Source organism: Sander lucioperca, chromosome 8 (genome assembly GCF_008315115.2).
Source record: "Sander lucioperca isolate FBNREF2018 chromosome 8, SLUC_FBN_1.2, whole genome shotgun sequence".
NCBI lineage: Eukaryota > Metazoa > Chordata > Actinopteri > Perciformes > Percidae > Sander > Sander lucioperca.
In genome coordinates, this window is record NC_050180.1 from 19,211,707 (window position 1) to 19,225,457 (window position 13,751).

General features: G+C 40.8%; 1 protein-coding gene and 1 long non-coding RNA gene across 2 annotated transcripts; both read right to left on the reverse strand.

Moving 5' to 3' along the window:
* Positions 1 to 2,971: 2,971 nt before the first annotated feature.
* LOC118495645 lies at positions 2,972 to 4,306 on the reverse strand. Its single transcript, XR_004898136.1, has 2 exons — positions 3,917 to 4,306; positions 2,972 to 3,418 (listed from the first exon to the last, which is right to left on the reverse strand). It is a non-coding gene; the product is annotated as an uncharacterized LOC118495645 (long non-coding RNA).
* Positions 4,307 to 5,185: 879 nt separating this feature from the next.
* On the reverse strand, positions 5,186 to 13,444 carry LOC116047006 (leucine-rich repeat-containing protein 58). The gene is made up of 5 exons (XM_031295496.2): positions 12,748 to 13,444; positions 7,790 to 7,918; positions 7,364 to 7,641; positions 5,879 to 6,331; positions 5,186 to 5,339 (listed from the first exon to the last, which is right to left on the reverse strand). The coding sequence occupies exons 1-4, from the start codon at positions 13,203 to 13,205 to the stop codon at positions 6,138 to 6,140; spliced, it is 1,059 nt and encodes a 352-aa protein (XP_031151356.1). The 5' UTR covers positions 13,206 to 13,444; the 3' UTR covers positions 5,186 to 5,339; positions 5,879 to 6,137.
* Positions 13,445 to 13,751: the final 307 nt, after the last annotated feature.

Below are 13,751 nucleotides of genomic sequence, written 5' to 3' on the forward strand. Positions count from 1 at the left end.
AGAGCCAGGACGCTCCCCTGTGACATGCCCAGGTTTGCCCAATAACATACCCAAAGACAAATCCCTCTCTGAAAGGCTGCAGCTCCTCCTGCAGTGTTGCTATAGAGCTGGATTAGCAGCGCTGGATCAAAGCTCCCCTGTAGGCTCCAGTAGTGTTTCTACTGAAGGCAGTGATAATGATAAGGTGGGGGAGGGGGTGGGGGGTTCAGTCTATTCACTCTACTTTCAAAAAAAAAAAAAAAAAGCAGCTTAGCAACTGATGATGCAAAAACTGCCAGATAAAGTGCTAGGTGACCCCCCCTGTGAATGAGTTGAAAGCTCATATGCAGTTTAACATATTACACCAGAATGTATAACATATAATAAGAATGTACTTAAATCTGCATTAGTTATTTTTTTGGCCACTTAGAGGCAATGGACATTGACATATGGTGAAGTTGTTTACACATCCAACAGACACAGAGCACCATCAGCAGTTATTTGGAGTTATGTGTGTGCACAATTATTCACTCTAATTTCAGCTCTGTTTTGATCGCCACCAATATCTGAGGGAATGCAGATAGACAATGTGCTACCAGCTAATGAACTAAAGATATTGATTAAAGCAGCTTTACAGTATTTAAATTGAATTTGTAACTAACAGTGAGACTTTGCATTCTTCAGTTTGTCAAAGGTTTAACAATGATTTGAGTGTGAAAGTCTGTTCATGTTGTAAACAATACAAATCTTAACTTAAGGTACACCAACAGTAGTTAGACAAAAAAAATCAGGGTCTGGCTTCTTAGCTTTTCAACCACATTTCTTATCTCTCATCAGTTTGATGTGTAATCTCCATGACAGGCGAGCAAAGATGCCATTTAAGTTCGAGGAAAAGCTAAGGAAGATTGAAGTTAAACCCTCAGGGAAAGCAAAAAATTGACCAGTTTTGATTTTTTTCTTCTTTTGCCAAACAAGTATGGTCAAACTGTATAACATTATAAGTTAAAAATGTTACACCCTTGGTGTCACAGAGGTCTACGGGCTACGGAAGAAGGTTAGGGCCACATGTGAAAAATATATTTGAGTTCTTGAGTTTTTTTTTTTACTCTTTTTTTCAGAATTCTGATTCTGACTTTTCTTTTTCTCAGAATTCTGACTTTTAACTCAGAACTCAAATACATTTTTTCACATCGGCCCTAATCCTCCTCCATAAGCTAAGGCTAAGACGTGTATGAACTGCGACATCTCAGGTTCAATTCCATCTGGTCACCCGTCCTATTCCCTCCCCACATTTCTTGTCTACTTCGATACTATCACTATGTAAAAATGTCCAAAAATAATCACACAGCTGGAGCACATTTTCTTACATTGTGAGGTTATTACAATGTCAAAGAGTTTGTAGAGATGAATAAATAAGGGAATGATGTTGGGTCAAGAGTGACTGAGAGAGCATACATTTTTCAAAGCTTCAAGTTATTCACCATAGCAATCAAACGTTAACACAGCGGTGGATTATTATTCGCCAACCACTTCTTTTCTTTCCCCCTGTGACCACCTCCCCCACCTCCTCCTCGCTCTGGGCTCCAACTAGACTTTCTCCTTGTAGGATTAGCAGTGCAACTCTGAAGACAACGTGTGATTGTTTTAAGGGCGTCTGCAGCGTGTGTGGCTGTCGTGTGTAAAGGCTCAACTGAGTGTAAATTTGAAACTCGTCATGTGTGAGGTCTGGCATGCATGTAAATGCACATCGGCTATACTGTGAGCTGATATGAGCTGGTATGCCTTAGACGTGAGGGTGATAAGAGGCTTAGAGTATCAAACGCCGCGTATCAAAGCACTTTGCTCTTAGATCTGCAGATCACCTGCAAAACTGGTGCAATGTATTGTTCACTGTCACTGTGAAGGTTTAGAGTCGGGTGCCCTCATGAAATCCACCAACCAAAAACATAATATAATGGAATTAATCCTCAAGTACAACAGAAAACAACAAGATGTATGAGAATATGAGCACACAGACACACATTGACCTTGCAGATGGCTAAAACAAGGACAGCATCGTCCTTCTGTGAGACCTCATCTGCTAGTCACAACTCATTGCTTCCAGTACATCATGGTTGCATCTCGGGTTGCATTTGTGAAAGCACCCTCCTGTCAAACATACAAAAATATGCAGAGTGTAAGCGCATGTGCACACAATGTGCCGAGTTTCCTAGGTGCCTGCTGTTGTGACAGGCTCTATATGCACGTGTTTGAAAGATAGTGAAAAAGAAGGGAAAAGAAACCGTGCAAAAACACTGGAACCCAGCTGGGACTTTGTCGAAGACCATTTAAAACAAACAAAATATATGAAACTCAAAGCACCGTCCTTGCCAGCCAGGCTGAAAGAAACAGTGAGGTGCAAAGGAACTGAATGAGATGCTGAGATAGGAAGTGTGAAAAGAGATGAGAGAAGAAGAAACACAGCAGTTAGTGGCTTGTTAAAGGATTAGCAGATTGTGCGAAGCAGAATGCACTCGCCCTGGCATCTCTTGGTTCTGGGTTACAGGAAAGGTCTCTCAGTATTCAGCCTCGAGAATGAACTCACCTTCATATGCAAATGAAACCCGGGGACATTCAAACTGCAAAATGGTTGGATTGATTGGTTTATGGGTTAGCACACTTCAAACTCTTCAATAGTTGTTGTACATCTTTTGGGCACAAAAAACACATTATATTCATAAATATCTTGCCTTTTTGCAACTGGCATTAAAAACTTCTAATGCGATGGAAACTTAAAAAAAGGTTAAACATTAAAATATAAATAATTTCTACATTCTCCTAAAACACTTATGGCTTTAAACAAATCACAAAAGGCCACAATACAAACACATTTGAAAGATATTACAATCTGTCTTTATTATTGCTATTATATACTGTACAATCTACTTACATTATCTGAATGGGGTACAAGTAAATACAATTAAAATATCTTAATATATTTTCTGTCATTTAAATATGTAGTGTTTAACATTTGAAAAATTATTTCTATAAAAAGCATTTAATTTTGTTATAAAAAAAAGAAAAAAAAAAAAAGACTTGTACTGTTAAGCACAGTACAAAAATCAATTAAAAAGGACTTTAATTCATGATGTTAATCTTATCACATTTCAGGGTGCATATATCACATTTCTTCATATTCTTGTTTCACTCGGTTAGAGGTCACGATTAGTAAGGCACTTAAATGCTCTAGTATAGGCGTTTCTGTAACATAGAGGAGCGTTCTTCTGTTTTCTAAACATTAACGTCTAATGTGATGCCAGGTTTTACCTCCTCACTCATGGACAGAACCTTTCTGGGAGGCTAATGACATCTCCCAGCTTTCCACACAACAAGGAAAGCAGAGCAGAAGTGTAACCAGGAACAGAAACAGCCATTTCCTGTTAGAAATTAAGGATTCTGTCTTAAAGTGCTCATATTATGCTCATTTTCAGGTTCAGGTTCATAATTGTTAGAGGTTATATCAAAATAGGTTTACATGGTTTAATTTTCAAAAAGCACCATATTTTTGTTGTACTGCACATTGCTGCAGCTCCTCTTTTCACCCTGTGTGTTGAGCTCTCTGTCTTAGCTACAGAGTGAGGCATCACACTTCTGTACCATCTTTGTTGGGAGTCGCACATGCACAGTAGCTAGGTAAGGACTACTAGCCAGTCAGAAGCAGAGTATGAAGGCATGCCAATCTTTGTAACTGCTAGCAGATGCACGTTCATCACGGAAGTAAAGGCTGGACTACAATAGAGCTGTTTGGAGCAGTTTGTGAACAGTGTTTTCTGTTGGAGATGGTAAGTGCCTTTGGGGTGGACTTTGGGCTTTTTCACTTTGTAAACCTATAACATGCACAAAAAAGATATAACACAATAAAGGAAAGGGAAAAAGCCAAAACGCATAATATGAGCACTTTAAAAAGAATCAATTCAGAAATAAAATATCTGACTGTGGGCTCCATTCACACACATATATATATTCTTATACCTAGAGAAAACTGAAAGCCCTGAACATAAACATGAAGGCTGCCACTGTGTTTTGCTGAAAAGCTATTGTTTCAGTGCCAACACAGTGAATGGTTTTCCCTGGTCCACCCCACATTCACTTTTTGTGATTAAGCCTGCACAGGCTTTCCTCCACATACTCACATAAACCATTTTCTGGATTCATTTTAAACAACTATGCCAACATGGCAAAACTGTGTAAGGCTGGTGTGCAGACAAAAACAGATAAACCTTGATTTTTTAATATTGTGCGGGACAGCTTAACTGCACAAAACCTTTGCCCAGCAGGACCACACACACACACCCACCCACACACACACACACACACACACACAGTGTAAATAAGGCCATCTCACACATCATACTCAATCAATTTAGAATACTGTAGTGTAAAACTAATGTCATAGTTTCTGCATACATATTTAAAAAAATCTGAGACTTTTTTTTCCTAGTTGGCATGGCAGTTTTGAAGCTCACCTGGTATGAGAAATGTAAAATGAAATGTGAAATCTGTGTGTCACCAGTAGCTGGACAAAAAAAACACATTGTTCATATCCAAACTTTGAGAGAATGCTGTTGCTACCAAGAAGCACAAAGTGTGGTGTGGAAGACAAAGTAAGCTGCCCTGAAAAAGGAAAAGAACCCTGCCGCTCCATCAGTCTTCACTGAGTTTCAAATGCCCTCCTATACTGGGCCAGGAGACCAGCACTTTGATGAGGTCTTGACTGACGGACTGTGGATTTGCATGGGAAATATGAGTTTTCCTTTACTCATGTTACGTGAGTAATGTGTGGTGAGAGAAAGTTTCATAAAATGGAAGTTAACGTGTTTTCAGAACCCCAGGAGGAAGTCGGTCTCCATACAGCCACACAGGCTGACAGACTGTAAAACAGTGTTACGGTTTGTGTGTGTATGTGTGTTTATTGCAACATTTCCATTGCATAGAACGGCACAGCTATACTCAACTCGCTCTTTTTTGGTTTTCCATTAGCAAAAGTTGTGAATAGTACCTGGTACTTTTTTGGTACCACATCGGTATGATTCCAAGTGAACTGAGCCGATACTAGAAAGTGGAGTTAAAACACTGCAGACCACTGATTGGTCAGAGAGAACTGTCACTAACAGCACAAACCCACCATTTTTAAATAGCCAAGCTACCGTCAATAGCTACTGCAATTTTTAATCATCCCAGATTCAAAAAAATGGCAGCCCACAAAACTACGTTGTACACTATGTTCACAACGCCGTACAATTGACGAAGTGCAGACATCATTGCTGATGAAAAGATCCACGAGTGCCGCGTTGAAGAAGATAGGCCAGGGCAGTTTCACACTAGCCTGACAAGTCAGACCCACATCAAGATGTTGGGTCTGGGAACTCACCATTGGCAGGGCTCAATCCAAGGGGCGGGATAAATGGTTGTCTTTCAAATTCTTTCTGCACGCAATAGGATAGCGCTACAACCAACCAGAGCAACGCAGGTTGATAGATTAAACATATCCGGTCGGCAAAACTCTGAACACATCTTCCTTTTTTAAGAATGACTTCAGTGCCGTTCTTTGTTCTTTTCTCAAAGAAAAGCTTAACTCCAAGTCTTCCAGAGTCGCGGCCAAAGCCGATTCAAAAGACCGCTGTTCGCCAGCAGCAGCAGCAACCACCGTCTTTGTTTTCAAGTAGCAGGGAATTCACGTGGAACCGTCGCAACTCTGCCGTCATTATGTTAAGCCCGCCCACCGACTCTATACACAATGTGATTGGTGAGTTTGGTTTTTCCAGCTCGCAAGCCAACGGAGAGTTGCTAGACTGACCCTGGCTGCAAATTACATTTGCTGCCGATAGGGTGCGTCTAGATTTCTAGGCTAGTTTCACACGGCATCGCTATGGCAATCAGCTGAGAATGCTGCCTAGACTGAGTGGGTACTATCCGCAGTGGAAAACAATTAGAGAAAAGCACCTGGTACCAAAAGTGAGTTTAGTGGAGTAAAGTTGAGCCGAACCATGCAGTACAAATGAGGCATGTGTGTAGTAAAGTCTGACAGCCAACTTTGAATCTCTGTATAGATGTTGAACACAGTGACAGACTGACAAGGCTGGACTTGTCCAAAGGGTCAAAGGCTCCTCCACGTCATACTATCCCAGAAGCACCCTCTGCAGGCGGTAAGCAGGCACGCTGCTCTCTTCCTCCGACTCTGCGTCACTCTGGGGGTTGGAGCTGCACGGAGAGGTGCACTCTGGGGAGCACAGGTAGTGCATGAGGGGCAGCCGGTACTTTCCACAGAAGTCCACGAATTTGATCTGCCGCACACATGAATCAAAGTAGACGCCTGGAGAAAGTAGAGAGTGACAGGAAAAACAAAGCCAGGTTCAAGTGGCAGGTCAGTGACTGAAATTATTTTGTGCAGATATATGTATGCACATAAATGCTATCAACATAGTACAACAATATTCATACATTACATCATCGTCTTAAACTCAGATGTAAGCTGTACACCCAGGTAGGAAACAGTAAAGGGAAAAACAAACACAGGATAGGTTATCAAAGTGGTTCTCAACCTGGGGATAGGGAAAAATCAGTTTTGGTTTGAACTGGTCAAAATTGGCAGACATGCAACCGGTGACGAGGGGTCGCAAGTGAGGAATTCCTTATTTTATGGGGTCACAAGCCAAAAAAGGTTGAGAACCCATGTGTTTTCATAGCCTCGTGAGACCGTCCTGATCTCGCGAGCTCCAGTTTTCCAGTCGCAGATCAGTCTGGCATCTTGAGACAAAATTTGGAGCCGTTCTCCAAACGACCGAACAATCAACGTTAGTTTTGGGGCGGGTTTAGGTGTAACGCGACGACAAGCGACTGTTCAGTCTAAACAACATGGCGGCTTCCACGGATGAGATGAGCGTAGCTATCGTGCAAGTTTTATCCAAATTAGAAAGTATTCCTTCATTGAAAGAAGAGCAAAAAAACGGCACTGGAGGCTTTTCTCGGAGGAAAAGATGTTTTTGCTCTTCTCCCGACTGGTTTTGGCAAGAGTTTTATATATCGTTTATCTGATTGGTTGATTTGGCCCGTCTATCACCAACATAGGTGGTGATAGACAGATGGTTTATCCAATCAGCTAACCAGTATTTTTGCCCCTTCCCGAAAGTTCTGCAATGGAAAGTTCCCAGATGGATATGCCGAGCAAATCCATCTGGAGGAGTCAGGTTAGTGTTTTTTACATATTAGTGGAAAAATGACAGAGCTAAAAAAAAATAAATAAATAAAAAATAAATAAAAAAGGCAAATCCTAACATCATAGAATTAAAAAAAATAACATCAATCGGTGCATTCTCTTCAAATACTGTGAAAAAAAGGGTCTTACCGGCACACTTGGGGTTGGGGCACTTGCTGGCCAGGTCTAGGTAGCGCAGCAGGTTTGACGGCAGGTCGTATGGGTAGTAGGGAATATTTCGGCTCTTGACGGTACGTCCTGCCAACTCTAGCAGTGACGGGGGGTCGTAGGTCATCTCCTTGACAAAGCGCACCACCAGTGGATTGCCACGGAGACTGAGCTCTTGCAGGTGCACCAGGCAGAGGATCTCCCTCGGCAGGTAAGTGAGCAAGTTGTTGTGGAGACTTAAAGATCGCAGCGAGTGGAGCCTGGAGTGAGACAGAGAAAAGTTTTCACCTACAAAAAAAAACATGACTACAGACAGGAATGTGCAATTTTGAAATGCATTGTACATTAACATATGGCTTTTTACTGCAGGTTACACTGGTAAGATACTGGTGGTGTATGTGCAGTTACCTGGTGAGCTGCGGGGGGACACTTTGGATGCGGTTGTCACATAGGACCAGGTAGCTGAGGTAGGGCAGGTTAGCCACTTCTGGGGGAATGGCTGTGATGAGGTTTCCACCCAGATACAACAGCTCCAGACTGACAGAACAAAAGAGAGGAAAAGAGTCAATTTTGAGTTTGCCATGTTTAACTCAAGTACTGAATATCACGCACAGTACAGTGCAAAAGTGATTTGCACACTATTTCACTCTTTTTATTGTTCTGGATGCTCTTATCTTATGGGCTCTCAAATTAAAAAGGGAATACTTTTTCTCAGCTTCAACATTTGCAGTTTGTAATACAATTTGCTGCAGTGTCAGAGTCAATGTAGCCATGTTTATACATAAGAGGTAAAGATGTTCTAAAGGGCAAATTTTCTGCCCAACAAAGCTGATTGATCCCAAGTTAAAACTAATACATAAACCACAAGGGGGAGCTAAAGATGCATTGTTTCATGCTAAAGAGTTTGTGTGTATGCGCTTGGTGTCCGAGAGACCAGAATTATCTTAGATTCTTAGTTGTTTTTTTGTAGTAGACACATTTATTTAGGAAAAGGTGTGCAAAGATAATATATGCAATATATATGCATTTGTATTAATGTTATAACAAATATAAACTTATTTACATTTTAGATGACAATAAAATCGATATGTACACGTTGTATTAAAACAACAAAAAGGACCCTGGTAGGTTAATGGAGGTATGGAGTACACAGGGTGGTAATTGGGAGTGAAACAGAGACGGGGGAGAGAGCAATGGATGGCTGGTCAGCAAAAGTAAGCTGTCAGGCCATCTGCCTGCTGGAACTGATGACACAGCAACAGTGAGACTGGAAGCCATTATACTGTCCTTGGTGGCTAAGCACTGAGCAAGCCCCCTCTGTAAAGGGAACTGAGACATTCAGGGTCTGCGCACTGCCCTCACTGACACAAATCAGCCACCAGAGATTAAAATGATAGTTATGGTGTGTATCAGGGACAATATAGAAAGCTCACAATTAAGCACAATTTAAGCCTTTTTCCTGGGCCATTCCACCCAAAAAACACTGGGTCATCTTTCGCTAAACACATCAAGACATATTATATCATGTAGATCAAGGGTCACCAACATAGTGCCCGCGGGCACCAGGTAGCCCCCAAGGACCACATGAGTAGCCCTCAGGCCTGTTCTAAAAATGAAAATTGAATATTGATATTATCTGTTTCCCACCTTGTTAAGTCATTGTTGATAATTATTGATAATGAGAAATCATTAACGTGATCAGTGTCTTCACATAGATGACTATCATTAATCATCATATATAACTAAAGGCAAACTGAGCAAATTGGTTATTTCAGAAGAGCGTATCAAACTGGTAGCCCTTCGTATGACACAGTACCCATGAAGTAGCTCTCAGTTTCAAAAAGGTTGGTGACCCTGATGTAGATGTTGTACAGTTCTATATTATTCACCCATGCTTAGGCCTAGTCTATAAGTCTATGGGTATTTTTTTTAAATTGCTTTTTGCCCCTCCCCCCACACACACACACACACTTTTAGGTCACTGTTAATGGAGGTTTTGGAATACTCCAGTCAGGGTGAAGTCTTTTAGAAATGCTGTTTGTGTGTTTTCGTAAAGACAAGGAAAACAGAGTTTTAAGCTTGTAACGTCAGAGTGTGCGCCGTTATCTCTTTTGTGAGGCGTCACAAATGAGGCGACACTTCTTGCAATGGCAGACGTGGCCAAAATAGTGCTGGCAACATGCTTGGAGGTCACTGCTACATAATCCAACACTGCCACATAGCTAGTCTTGGAGCGTTGGACTTCTAGTTGGTGGGTAGTCGTCCGGTAACAGCTTTTTTTCAAGCTTCTGATTGGTCAACATCTTCTTCTTCTTCGTGCGACTGGGGTTATATCACAACGTATTGGCTTGGCATGCTCTTGACAGCGCTTCAATTGTGTTTTTATGTGGACGGAGACTTTTCTTAACAGTGCATGTGTGGACGGGATTTTTTTATAAAGAACAAAGGAAAAAAATACGTGTGGACTAGGCCTTAGAATGTATGAGTAAGTCTTTTGTGATTCAAAATAAGTATGCTTTATGACACTAACCGAGAGAAAAACTCTGATATGTCCTCTGTGGAAAAGGTCAATTTGTCACAGGCTGCACTTTCCTGCCATTAGTAACTACTGTTAGTTTCTCCAAAACCAGTCGGTGGTTACGGGAACAGCTTAAGTGAACAATTATCCTACACACAGTATGAATCATGACGTGTACAGGATAAACTGCCTGGAAATGATCATGACACATATGGATAGACGTAAAAGCGCTATGGTAAATACCATTAAACCCATAGAAATAATACAATTTTGAAAAGGGAGAGAAAAACTGACTTATATTTAAATTACTTTTTAAACAATTCTACAGGTTGCCTGAGTGTGACTGTGTAATAGACACTGTAAACAGTTGGTGCCAGGTGGGTCAACTCCTTTGACTCATGCAAAACAGCAGGTTAAGAATGACTTAAGTGGTTTTACAGTACTTTCTACAAGACAGCTGACAAAAGGGAATTCAAAGCTTTCCATATGGAGCATGAGCAACATGCCGCTGCCCAAATAGTCCCTTACATCTCCCATATTTTTAACCTGTCTGTCTGTCTAGTCTGTTGAATCGGGTGTTTTCCCAAATGACCTCAAGAGGGCCAAGGTAGTTCCCCTTTTTAAAAAAGGGAAACAGCCATGATCCTGGTAACTACAGACCAGTCTATTTTGTGCACAGTCTCAAACATTTTTGAAAAGTTGGTCAATGAGCAATTCAATGAATACATGAATAAAAACAACTTCATGTTTAAATTCCAATCCGGATTCAGGAAGTCACATTCTACTGAATCATGCCTATTGTATTTATCCGACACCATACACAGGGAAATAGATTGTGGAAATCTCTGCGGAATGGTGTTATTGGATCTTCAAAAAGCATTTGATACGGTGAATCATGACAGACTGATTGGCAAACTTGAGGCCTTGGGGGCAGACAGCTCCACCTGTAGGTGGTTTAGGTCTTACGTATCAGGGAGGGAACAATTGGTGGTTTTAGGGGGAGTGCTGTCTGACCCTAGTGTAGTTGAATGTGGTGTTCCACAAGGAAGCATTCTCGGGCCGTCCTTATTTTTAACATACATTAATGATATGGCAGACTCCTGTTCATGTGAATTGTTTTTGTACGCTGATGACTCAGCACTTTTAATGTCTCGTAAACAACAATCAACACTAGAGAGTACCCTGAGCTCTGAGCTTTCGTCTGTAAACAACTGGCTGATTGACAATATGCAAATTATATTATAATATGTAATTCTGAACTTGGGCCATAGATCGCATATAGGTAGGTCACAATTTGTTGAGCTCAACTGGCTCCCTGTGGAGTCTCGGGTTACTATATTAAGACTGACCATGATCCATAAAATATTGTTTGGTAGTGTCCCAATTTTTTTGTCGTGTAACGTAAAAGACACACACAATATTTATACTCGTGGCAGCATATCTGACCTGTGTCCTTATAAATTTAAGACAGTGTTAGGGAAAGGAAACTTTGCCTATAGGGGCAGTTCAGTGGAACAAGTTAGATCGTTATATTAAAGTCATTTCCAGCCTGAACTCTTTTAAAAAGAGTATCAAGGTCTGGTTACTAGAGATGGTTGTGGAATAGATCAAAGGGCAAGCTACCATTTTTATTTATTTAAGAAAAATGTTTTTATGTTATGTCATTGATTATTATACACTCTGTGAATGTCTTGTCCTGATGTTATGTGTTGAGGACCACAATGGAAATAAGTCCTGGACTTTATTGTGTTTTTATCCTTGATTGTATTTGATGTCTTTTACAGATAAAAGCTGACTCTAGTAAATGTAAACCAAGAATGCACCAAACATTTTAAATGTCAGGGTGACCTTTTTGACCTATACCAAACGTAGGGACTAATGTTTGGCTATGGGCCGAAATGGCTGGAGGGATAATGTGATTAATTGTTTGGTCTATTAACTGTCAGAAATGTGTTATGGCAGTCAAATTTTCCTGCCTTTAAATTGCTTTTTTGCACACTGCAAAACAAATAAGAGATTAAAAACTATTTATCAATTATCAAAATAGTTTACCTTTTGTTAATCTGCTTTATCGATTCATTGACTTATTTCAGCTGTGCAGTTTATTGTCACATAAGACAAAGAAAAAGCAGGAAATCAATTTGTTTGACAAATGACTTCAACAGATGAATTACTTATCAAACCAGCACATTAATTTTATGTGAGTTGACTAATAAATGAATCGACCAATCGTTTAAGGTCTAAATTGTTATAGGTTTACGTGCAGTTTATTGTCCCAAATTATTTTCCAAAAACTGAGTGTCCCAAATGATGAGGGTCTTATTTGAGACAGGTAAGGTTAGGGGTAGGGTTAGGGTAGCACAGGTTCATAATTAATTAAGGACATTGTATGGGGAATTTGGGACACTAAACTGCACGTATACCATTGTTATATATTCTGATTGGCTGGTGGTTGCCAGTTAAAAGTTCCAGTCAACAGTTTTACCCCCATTTTATGTAAATGCATGCATTTCATAAAGAAGAAAACCATTGCAACATCACTTGGTTTCCATGCTATGTACCAGTTGACTGAAACGTACCACCAGCTAAACCGACTACAGATAATCTGGATAACGGTAACGTTAATTGTCATTGGTATAAACTCGATAATTTACTCCGAGGTGCCCCAATACGGAAAATAATAGAATCGGAAGGAAACTTAGTTTCCTTCTTCGTTGACCACCCGGTCCATTATCTAACGTATCTAACGTATTAACGTTATGGAATATCGTCGATTATGGCTAACTATAACGTTAACTACAAAGAGTGTAGAAATACACATTGACATTAACTGACCGTGCCCCCTTACCTGGTTAGATTTTCTATCTCTTCAGGTATACTTTTCAGTCTGTTTCCGCCGAATGAAAGCGACTGCAGACGCAGCAGTTTCATACACTGAAGTGGGATCTCCTCAAATCGGTTCCCACTTAAGTTCAACACCTCCAGCTGCAGAGAGCCAAACTCTTTGGGCAGCGAAAACTCGTCCAGGCGGTTGTTCTTGGCTATCAGGGTTTTCAGCCCCGTCAGTCGCGTAATGCCCTCACAGATGGCAGACAGTCCGTTGTTGCTGATGTCCAAAAACTCGAGGTTGCAGAAAAGGCTGACCGACGAGGGTAGCGAGGCTAGTCGGTTGTAGTTCAGGTAGAGCTGTCTGGTGTCCCTTTTCCTCTCGTCGCTGATACTGTTAACGTTGAAAGTGGTCAGACTCAAACGGGAAAAGTCAAGCACGCTGTCGCTTGCTACCGCTGCCCCTTCGTGAATCTCCATGTTGGCAATTTTAGCGTGAAATTAAAACTCTGAACAAAATCTTCGCAGAAGTTTTGCTGTTAGCTCCAGGACTTGTCTATTTTTGACAGGGAGAAGATAAGTATTTCTATACAACCGCCCGTAACATTTAACCACATTTCTAGTGAAAATCTAGGTCAGTAATTTAAGGAAAAGCTGTAACATGGACCAACATTGAATGCGGTGTCACTCTCCTACAACGCAGCCGTTCTTTGACGGGAATGTTTGCTGCCATGTTTAGAGATTGGCTCATTCTAAAACAAACCCCGCCCACGCAACCGTTGATTGGTTAGTCTCCCAATCCGTCATATTACAAAAGTATTAATTAAGAGATTTGTAACACTTTTATGGCATAGTTTATTGACTTTTTTTTTTATAACTGTACAATACCACGTTGTCATGTTTAATTGCGCTGCTTTCCATTATTGCAACAACGGAAGAATAAAGGCCAATGATCCATCATGCCAGCTGCCGAGTGCAGTCTGCCATTACGCAACACCCCTCTTCTGTTACATTATGCAATACTCT

Excerpts from the sequence above, each read along its gene's own strand:
- LOC116047006 (XM_031295496.2), bottom strand. The coding sequence starts at position 13,205 with ATGGAGATTCACGAAGGGGCAGCGGTAGCAAGCGACAGCGTGCTTGAC. Across the intron at positions 7,919-12,747 it reads GAGATAGAAAATCTAACCAG|TCTGGAGCTGTTGTATCTGG; the intron begins GTAAGGGGGCAC and ends TTGTTCTGTCAG. Across the intron at positions 6,332-7,363 it reads CCCCAACCCCAAGTGTGCCG|GCGTCTACTTTGATTCATGT; the intron begins GTAAGACCCTTT and ends TACTTTCTCCAG.